The sequence below is a fragment of the Astatotilapia calliptera genome, chromosome 19, assembly GCF_900246225.1.
Source record: "Astatotilapia calliptera chromosome 19, fAstCal1.2, whole genome shotgun sequence".
NCBI lineage: Eukaryota > Metazoa > Chordata > Actinopteri > Cichliformes > Cichlidae > Astatotilapia > Astatotilapia calliptera.
The window spans coordinates 25,646,211-25,657,060 of NC_039320.1; the positions used below are offsets into that span (position 1 = coordinate 25,646,211).

General features: G+C 37.0%; 1 protein-coding gene across 2 annotated transcripts; it reads right to left on the bottom strand.

Annotated features, from left to right (window-relative positions):
• Window positions 1-1,355: 1,355 nt before the first annotated feature.
• Window positions 1,356-6,166, bottom strand: LOC113012570 (C-type lectin domain family 4 member M-like). Of its 2 annotated transcripts, none has more exons than XM_026152853.1 (6): window positions 5,991-6,166; window positions 5,465-5,554; window positions 4,931-5,197; window positions 4,686-4,852; window positions 3,431-3,567; window positions 1,356-1,935 (listed from the first exon to the last, which is right to left on the bottom strand). In XM_026152853.1, the coding sequence occupies exons 1-6, from the start codon at window positions 6,040-6,042 to the stop codon at window positions 1,797-1,799; spliced, it is 852 nt and encodes a 283-aa protein (XP_026008638.1). In that variant the 5' UTR covers window positions 6,043-6,166; the 3' UTR covers window positions 1,356-1,796. The 2 variants fall into 2 exon arrangements, with proteins under 2 accessions (XP_026008638.1, XP_026008636.1); XM_026152851.1 differs by having other exon boundaries at window positions 5,976-6,166.
• Window positions 6,167-10,850: the final 4,684 nt, after the last annotated feature.

Sequence of the window (10,850 nt, forward strand, 5' to 3'; positions counted from 1 at the left end):
GGATGGCACACACATCTTCTTGATAAAAGAGTGAATCAAATCCACCATTAAAATTACAACCAGTAGTTGATATCAGTCACATGCATATCTGGCAAGACACTTTGCTGTGTCGACACAACTCACTGCTGATTAATTCTTAATCACTGAATTCCAGTTCAAACTTTTATCAGTGACAAAAGTGAATCAAAAATAAAAGTAAAGTAATCTCTGGTGTAACCTTTAATTTGATGATACACAAGATCGTAATATGCTGACTTTCTATAAGAAATCAAGGAATGTGCTGAAAGTCTAGTCAATTCTATAGTGCTGCATAATCAATGATCAGTCATTTAAAATAATTATCATACATGATTAGATTTAAAGGCTATTTGTGTGCCTTGAAACTTCTTCTGTAAACTCAGTGCTCTGCGCTTTTTAAGATTTAACAGTCAGCTGCACTTGAAAGATTTTAAGTGTGACATACAGAAAATGGGATGAATCTTCATGGAAACAGGACGTTTATGGTGAGATAGTGCAAGAGTTCTAGTGACCTTGACAAAGTTCCCTGAGTTAAAATAAGGCACTACTGCTGAGCTGAATGATAAATTCCTTTTTAGTTAAATTTTAGTTAGAATTTTTTAAAGGAAGAAGTCAAAATATCTTTGCATAAACGAAATGTACTTTCTACAGATAAGATGTAGTAAGTCCAAAAGAAATGAAGCCCACGTTTAGCACTGGTTAGTACATTATGTTCATGTAAAAATGAATTGTTGGCATGTGCCATGAATTCAAACGTGCGCTAAGTTTTCTCTCCTCCCTGAGCAACATCTGCAGTTTGGTTGCTGTTTGGTTTGCTCTTGTGCACCTAACACTGCATCCACCAACTCTTCATGCACCACTGACAGTTACATTGTGAGTTTGAGTTTCTTCTTCATGTTTCTTTAATAAACTTTTTCTTAATTAGCATTTCTATCTGCACCTGTCTTGCTGCCATGGCTGTGTGGCCTAGTTTTGATAAAATCCTAGGCCATTTTCATGGTGCAAGGATCCTTCTTCTGTGCTGTATAATTATAATAAAATACAATGATCATACATAGTCCACTTTGGGTACAGCACAGTGCAGCGGTCCCTGTTCTGCAGGTACTCTGGTTTAGATCAGCAGAGTGTGAAGGGTTGTTTCTCTCTTTATGTCAGTTATGGACTGGAAACTTGTGAAGGGTGTACATTGATTGTATCAAATTCATTTAATAACAGTCTCTCTTTTTTGCCTTTGCCATGACTTCAGAGCAACTTGCCAAGTTTTTTAGCAAAATCAGATTTAGTTCACAGATGTTTTCTGTGCTGCCTACAAATTCCAATGAACCTAACCATCCATATTTATGTTTCCACATTTGTCCTTATTTATTTAGAAAAATAACAGAAATACACGATTAAAAGACACAAGAACAAGCATATCAAACAATTACCATAGCAAAAAAAGTAGATCCACATAAAAAACATATGGTATACGTGTTACAGTTTAATGTCAACTTGTCTATTGCATAGCATTTACTCTATATGCTTTTATTTCCAAAATAATGTTAATTGTTATTATAATAGTTTTTTTCTTGATACTAACCAGGCTGGCTTTAGGTTTAGTGGAATTTCTTTTAATAACAAATAATTTTCACACAGACCTCTAAAGTAATTAGAATGTTAACTGCACTGTTGTAGACTCTGAATATGAAAAATAACCCAAAAACTGATAAAATATTTCTTGTTAAAAATGCTTTTTTAGCATCATATCAGGAGTGAAAAGAGTTTTTCTTATTTACATTTCACACATCCAGTGCAACATGCTTCGAGTCACAATTTCCATCATAGCGGGTCTTCCAGGGATTAAAGGTGGAGTGAACTGCAACCCCACAATGTTCTCCAAAATATCCGCCGTTGTTTGGTTCTCCATCCATCCAGTACCTAAGAAAATTGCATCATGTATTGTTAACTTCAAACCACACACTACCGGTCAAAAGTTTTAAAACACCCAATATTTTCAGTTATTTATTGCAATTCAAGTCATTCAAGTCCAATGAATAGCTTGGATTGGTACAAAGGTTCACATCAGGTGAACTGTCAGAGGTAAAAAAAAGAAAAAAAGGTTACCCAATGTACATTTTAGAATTATACAGAAAGGCCTTTATCAGGGAACCCAAAACAGAGGTTGATGAAGCCTTGGAAGCTGGTGCTACTAATTCCTACAGGTGTTCCAACTTTTCTGGATTACTTACAACCACCTCTGTCTGCATAAAAGCAGTGTTGGATCACATTGTGGTATCATTACCTCGTGAGCATCAGTTGAACAGTACTGTATTGGAGAAATTAGTGTGTTGCTCCAAAAATGGTGAGAAGAGGGCAATTAACAATGGAAGAGAAACAGATCATCATAACATTTAAAAATGTAGGTCTTTCCCAACGAGAAACTGCAAAGAAAGTCAAGGTGTCAGTGAGTACAGTTTGCTTCACCATCAAAAGGCAAGAAACTGAGGAAAACTCTGACAGGAAGAGGTCTGGCAGACTCAAAGCCACAACTGAATCAGAGGACATGTTTCTCAGAGTTAACAGCTTGTGTGATAGGCTTATTTATACTATGCTTTCATTTCAGAGTGCAATGACACATGAAACTGTATAATTTTCAATTAAAAAATGGCTGCTACGGCAGTCATGTGGTGTTTGTGAAGGAAGGACCCAAAATGCAGGCAAAGGCTGTGATGCGAGTGATCGTTTATTTACAGTGATGGCAAAGTGACAAAAACAGGAAAAATGGAACGGGGGGCTCCAAAACCTAAACTGGGAAAACTAACCTCATACAAACCCAAACTGAAACACAAAACGTTAAACACTGGGATACCTGGAAGCATGAGGAGACAAAAGGCACGGGAACATGGGGCGAGACAGGCAGGGATGACAAGGAGAATGTTGAGCAGAGACATGCTGAGAAACAGCAACTAACGCAGACGGACCGACAACGAGCAAAGGCAACCTCACACTATAAGTACACACACAGAGGAACAACAAGGAATGGCAAACAGGAGGCACAGCTGATCCTAATTAACATGAGGAGACAAGAGACACAGACCCTAAAAGTAAAACCGGAACCCACAGGCTGGACTACAGACACAGACATAGGGACATGACACAGACTCAGGGAAATGAAACAGAGCACAGATGGAGCACACTGACAGATAACTAGGCACACAGCAAAGGAAGCACAGGAAGAAAACCTCTCAACTAGAATACATAAAAAACATCAAATCGTCAGATAATAACCACAACAAGAAGAATAACAAACACAAAACGCTGGGTCACCAACCCAGCACCATGACATGGTCTAAAGCTTTTGATTGATAATATATATAATATAATTAATTTATTTAACATAAAAGTATGAAGAAATGATTGGTGCTGTTCTCACCTTTGTTGCACCTCTGTGACATTATTGATCCATGTCCAGTTCCCCTCGTTCTCCATGTCAGTGAGTCCAATCCAGAATCCATTCTCCCACTTACTATTACTGGTTTTCATATTTTGGATTATGTGACTCACATATTTCTAAAGAAAAAAAAGAAAAAAAGAATCAGTTAACACTTAAAATAAAGTTTTCAAATGACCTAATTATAACAACCAATATAGAAATTAACTCATTTTCAGGGCACGACCTTGACTTGTACAGTGCCAGTTTGTGGCTACATTACATTCACCTGCTCTACTGTTTTTGAGCAGTTCGAGCCTGTGTGATTTGATCAGGTGGAAAAACTTTGTAATGACATAAAGACATCATCTTGTCCAAATGATGTTGTTCCAACACATTTCTTAAAAAAGATTCTCAAGGTGGTCAGTTTTAATAGCAGTCTTAACTCAGGTGTTGTGCAGCCTGTGATTAAAGAAACTAATCTCGATTCCTCTGTTCTTGCAAGCTTCAGGCCTCTTTCAAAGCTTCCCTTTCTGTCAATAATTTTAGAAAATAATGTATTTTTTCAGCTGCAATTTCTATACAGTCACCCTGTTCTCGGGAGGTTTCAGTGCCTAAATTGCCTAAATTTGCCTCTCCACATCAGACAGGCTCCTACCCTCAATCTTTTTAAATGCTATCTTAAAACACAGCTCTACTCATTGGCTTTTAATGCTGCATGAGAGTTATTTACTTATTTATTTGTTATTTGGCATTGATGTTAATTGATATTCATTATTTTATTGTGTAATTTGTATGTTTGTACAGCACTTTGGTCAACACCACTGTTGTAATTAAATGTGCTATATAAATAAATAAACTAAACTACATAACATTTTTTAATTTTTCCATCACCTGTACCTTATGTTTATTAACAGGAAGCAGATTATAGCATGTTGACATGACTGTTTGCTGTTTTTTGCTAATTGTTTACTTGATTTTTTAATAACATATATTTCTCTTTAAATTTATTTGTTGACTGCATGTAGTTTGAGTTTTGGATGTCTATTCTGTTAAAAGGTGACCCAGAAAGAACAGCTGGTTCTTGGGTAATAACATCTAAATGAAGATAAACATACTCGATATGAACTTTATAATCAGCTCTACGATTAGCAGAATTTAAATCCATGTTAATCACTCTCTGTGGTCTCTTAGGCATGTAGACTTTCTGTCTATCTCACCTATTTTTTACAGTCATCCTTGTTTGTTTTAAACCCACCTGCTCTTCCTGGTTATCGATCACAACCAGGTCAGAGCCACGACTAACACAGTCCTCTCTGCTCTCATGCCAGTTCTTTTTGACAGTAGAGGACTCGGTGTAGGAGAAGAAATAGCAGGACGAGTTGAAAAGAGCCCAACCAGGGAGGCATCCGCCACAAGATCCCTCTGAGAGAAACAAAGAGTTATCGTCTTTTCCAGTTAACACATTTCAGGAAAACATAAATAAGGATAAAAGTTTCTCACCTAAAGCTGATACATTGGACTTCAGGTTTGCCTTCTCCACTTGCAGTGCTTGCATCTGTTTCTGATAACCATCATTGACGGTCTTCAGCTGCTCAATTTTCACCTTTACTTCTTTGTGGTTGTTGATCGCGCTCTCTAACGCCTTCTTGGCCTCCTCTTCAGCTTCGATCACATCGCTGTGGTTGCTTCGGAGATAGTCGAGCTCATTGAAGAGCTGTGTTACAGCTGGGTTGGAAATGTGCAAGGAGCCCTCTTTGACTTTGGCACCTGAAAATGTTTGTGTCAAAATATCAATAGTTGAATCACATTTCAAAGTACTGGAAAATAATCTTGACACAGTTTTGTTTAGAAGGAACTAAAATAGTTTTTTAATCAACAAACTAGAACATTTTCTATTTAAAAGATGTGTTACTGCTTGTGTTAACATGATTACTCTAAAATCTTATAGTGAAAGTGTGTTATCAGCAGTTTATCAGTAAGTTTCCAAATTAAAAAAAGTGGGAAACGAAACTTAATGTGAATTTTCACACTCACAGTTAACTCCAATAACAACAGCCGTTATCAACAGCACAGCGTTCAGCAATCCAAGGAACGGTATAATCGGTGGGTACTTTGTTGATCCACCTTTAGTAAATAAACATAAAAATATTGTAATGTTTCAATGTTTGGCAGAAAACACAATTGACTTACATTTTCCTTCTTAGCTTCTTCTGCTTTGTAGGCATGCTTGAACAAGTGAACTGTATTTCCTCACAGCTGCAATGAGTTTGCGGTCAAGCCACAAACCAGCTACATTAGAAAACACATCTTATTTACTGTAGCTATATTTAGGTTTATCTGACCTCATACAAATACAACTTCATATGCAAGCATCCTACAAAAGCACACAGGTTTAGCAAATATTTAAGAATGATTTCAACTAATGTTCTTCCACTAAAATAGGCAACACTGACTTCAGGAAACTACCTGGAAAAAAAAGATGAAATGGAAAGAAAAGAGGAGAAAAAGTGATGGCTAAACGAGTCACTGTGGAAGAAACTCGTACCTTGCCTAAATATACCATTGGACGGTGTGTCATTGTTCTCGTTTGGCCTTCTCTGTGGATTATCCATGACTGCAGTGTTGGTTGTAATGCCTACTGATCTGTCTGACTTCTCTTTTATAGCCTCAAAAAACTGACTTTGAATACGTAATGCTTGCTGTGGGTGTATCAGTTCTGCCTTGAATTCTGGGCCATTGACATCTGTTCGTGTTTCTGTGAAAACCAGTAATTTGATTTAGGATGGAGGTCGGCAGCCACATGTGGCTCTTTCGTCCTCAGCTGTGGCTCCCTCAAGTTTTGGGCGGAAAAAATAAAAGTAAGAAAAATTTGCATGTTACAGGGATAGCCTGCTTTAAGAAAACAGTCTGATGGTAATGTATTCCGTGCCACAGGTTGAATGTTGTGGGGAAAACAGAGACGGCCTCTCTGTCCACAAGTGAGTGCGAGTTACATCTGCAGCACGAAGTTTAAAGAGTGAGAAAAGTATGTTTATAGTTGGAGCTACTGCAGCCAAAAGAGTCTAACCGGCCCAGTTGTGAGCGAAATGTTAGCAATAATCTGCAAACTGTGTTTAGAGCATCCAGGAATAAAGTTCTGCTGGTGCAACCCTCCGATGCCTCTCTCCATCTATCCACTTTGCGATAAGTTGACCCAGACCAGACAGCTAGTTACCACCTACGAGCCAAACTCAGAGCACATTTCCCAGAGTTCTCTGCACTAAATCTGCCATTACGACATGACCCACAAGCAAAGATTTGCACATACTTGTTTCATACTAGGACTTTTGTGGATCGGTGCGAAGCTGGCAGCCTTAAATGTGCATCGAAACATCACGTGGGCATGCAACGCAAGCGGTGTGTATCCGGTGATTCGTCCACATGTATTTAAGGTTTTGTGAGCTGGATTGTTACAGAATATTCTGGTGTTTTTCAATAACTATCTATGTATATTTTCCACCATCAGCTTTTGTATTTTTTTTACGCCCAGGGCTGGACGGTTGATTGCTGCCTGCGGCTTGATGAAAAACAGAAGATGACAGCACATTAAAATGAACTGAAGTGATAATTACAGACAAATAGTTATTACGATTATTCTTTTTACTTTAAAACTATTCGGCCACTGCTGCGTTTTATTTATTTGAAAGTGGACTATTTTCTATTTGATGAATTTTCCAATTTCCAATTTTTTTCCCTCCTCTTCATAGCATCTATAAAACAGTTCTTGAAAGTAAAAAGCTCTTCATCTTATTAAGAAATCTTATTATTCTTGTATTAGGTATAAACGGACTATTCACCCCCCCCGGCTGCACTACAGACACATAAGCACGAGTGCGCATGTGGCTGTTTTTGTCCCAGAATACGGTCGGAGGGGCTAAAATGTCCCTGTTGATGTTGAAGGTTGGTGAACCCTGGTCTAGGGACTTGCTTGAAATGACATTTTCTCATAAATCAGTTATCCTGATGCTTCTAAAAGTTTAAACCAGTGCCAGTTTTTTGTCATGACTATTGTACAGATGTAGTTAACCACATACTGTATATGTCTGTGAAGGTTCTCAGTCATCCAGGTCATCGTAGTCAAAGGAGCTTGCAAAGAAAAGCGTCTGGACTTCTTTAAGTTGCTTGAAGACGTTTCACCTCTCATCCGAGAAGCTTCTTCAGTTCTAAGGTCAAATGGTGGAGTTTCCCACCTTGGCTCAGGCGATTAGAGGATCATCAGGGGGTCCTTTTGTCCCTCTGTGGGGGGTCACTCCCACTAGGTTTCTATCTGGGACTCTCCACCATTTGACCTTAGAACTGAAGAAGCTTCTCGGATGAGAGGTGAAACGTCTTCAAGCAACTTAAAGAAGTCCAGACGCTTTTCTTTCCAAGCTCCTTTGACCACATACTGTATAGATTGTAGATTACTGTAGACATACTGTATACTGTAGACTGTAGAGTTCACTATATTTTTCAAATCGCACTGTTTTAGTAGAATAATAAAAATACAAGCTATTACACAAATTCAAATTTTCATTCCTTCTGCAAATGTGCTCTTATGTTTTTTTTGTTTTATTTTGTTTTTCTAGATCTGACTTCTGAAAACTTGCCTAAGAAACTACTAACAGATACTATGATGCAATTTTTTCGAAGAAACACATATCCTCTTTTTTTTGAAGAAGTAAATTGACAGCACATCTTACAATAAATTACTCTACCTTAGCTATAAAGCAGGAAACAGACAGTGCAGCTTTATATGATAACAACAAAATCCACTTATACATGCAATTAATTAACATCTAATTTATAAATTAACTATTAATCCACAATTATCACCCCTATAATCCCAGTTACATTATGACATGTTGTTTAGTACTTTGTTTTTATGAGTTGCAAAATTGTGGCTCGCTGGAATTAAAAAAAAATTTTTTTTTTTGCTAATTATGCATTTAATAAAACATCCATACATCGTTTTTACCTGTTTAACTGATAAAACTACAGTTCTGCAGTAATTGGCTGTAACTGTTGATTAATGTAATTGTCGAAAGCTATAACCAGAGGTAGAATGTAACAGACAATACGTAAAAAGTATTCATATAAGAGAAGAGCTTGAGAAAATGTGGAGAGTGAAGGTAACAGTGGTCTCAGTGGTAATTGGAGCACACGGTGTAGTGACTCCCAAGCTAGGCGAGTGGCTCCAGCAGATCCCAGGAATGACATCCGAGATCTCTGTCCAGAAGAGCGCAGAAGACCTGCTGATCAGGCACATTGATTGGTGCCTGATCAGCAGTACCTGTGAGCATAGACCCTGCTACAGTGGTCAATTGAGGACTTCACATAGCACGCCATGGCTGACTGATCTGGGTTGGGACAATGTCATAGGGCAACTTCAAGGTGGTGTCCCAAAAAAACAAGTTGTAGCATTATTTGGAGTGAGCATTTGAAGTCATATATTGACTCCTGTGAAACTTTAGTTTCATATATGAAATATTTTTAGGATTCATTTTTTGAACACTGCCTCTATCCACCAATTTTAACCCCGAGGCAACAATGGGTGGCCAGAGACAATGTTTGAAAGTGAGTGCAATGACTAAAACAGTGTCTGAGAATATTTAGTGAATCCTATATATCACATCCAAAAATTAATTTCTGAGTGTGTTAGGGCAGCATAATTGTGACAAAGGTGAGGGATGTATGAAATATTCTCTTCACCAAAATAGATGTTAATAATTTAATATTATAGCTCCTGTAGTCTTCAGTAATGAGTTAATGTTATTTTATAGTTTCTTACTAGAAAATTTAAGTTCTTTAAATTTGTTACTTATAAGCCTGATGATAGTTTTAAAGTAAGATTTATGATAATTATCATATTTTAGCGTGTAAAAAGTGTAAATCAACGCTTTCCATTTATTTGATGAATGGTATTCTGCTGGTAGTCGTTGGAGTTCTTGGGATAACTGTGTCCATGACAGTCTACGTGACAAAAATACAACTTCAGTTTCCCTTTTCTGTAGAATTTCACAATGTCCGACCACCAAGAAAATGAACGCTGAGCAACTATATAAGGGGACAAGGGGATTTTACATGTTGGAAATTTATTTTGAGCCTTTCATGGAAACATGCTAATGTGGTGAGTTTTGATCAGAACTGCTGTTTGTTCCAAAGTTTAGTTTGATGTTGGATATTTTACATTAAAGACACAAACACACAGATGTGATGTGATCGAAGCTGAAGAGGAGGACAAGAAGTTACTAGAGCATGTGAACAAAAACCATGAACAATGAAAGGTGGATATTGAGCAGCTAAAGACCATCAGTGATGGAATATTACAATTCTTGCAGCATTCATTCACACAGTCAGCTTACTGATTGCATGATCACTGCAGCCTCCAGGCTTATGAATTTAAGGTCAGCATCTTGTATCAGACTACCTCTTGTGAAATGATCACTTTTTTATTACTCTTAATTGTTTTACTGTGTTTATTTTTGCGTAGAAAACTTTTTGTCTGTAATTGTTGAGTTTGCATCTTAGTATCATGTTTACCTGAGTTATCAGACTGCTTCAGATTGAGTAGATCTCAAATCGGTTGGCAGAATAGGTTTTAAACCACAAAATACGGACATATTTAATTAAATATGTCCAAGGTAGTTCCCTCTGCAGATGTGCTCTCTCTTTATTTAGATTGTTTCTGACATTTACATTTGTCTTAGAAACTGTTTTTCAAAAGTTCTGATTTTTAGAGGAACATATTCTAACTCTTTTAAAGAAGTAAACTGATAATATCATGCGCTGTACACGTGATGGACAGCAGCTACTCTGTCAGGCCTAAAATGAATAACAGGAAGCAGCCACAAAATTCACTTATTATCCCTTCAGATGCTCACCAACATGCTTGATCTCGTTTCTAAATTATCCAGTAATCCAGTTAAGTTGAAGTCTTATATAATTTAAATATTCCAGAAATATGTTATTAGCCTTCCAAAATATTTTCTACAGTTAAAAATACTGACTAAAGTATAAATAATGACTTTGACTCTCTATTTATCATCTTTCCTTTTGTACACAGGCTGCTAACAGAAACAGGTTATTAAAGCTGCAGTTTTAATTGTTACCAGGCACAAGTGTTTCTTAATGTGTTCATCAGCAGATGAGGTGTAAACAGACATACTGGTATAATATTGTGTTAATAATGTAAAACACTGTAAGTCTGTATGCAATGTAAATTAACAATTTACTGTAGCATTGCTGTAGATAAATACAGCGTGCACACATGGGCAAAACTTGTTTTAAACAGCAGTTTATATAAATGTGCTGAATAATGCTTTTTCATGTTAGCTGGAAGATTTACTAATACGCTAAAAAAAATTCTTAAATGCTTACAGAGAATTTCTTCTGATAGCAA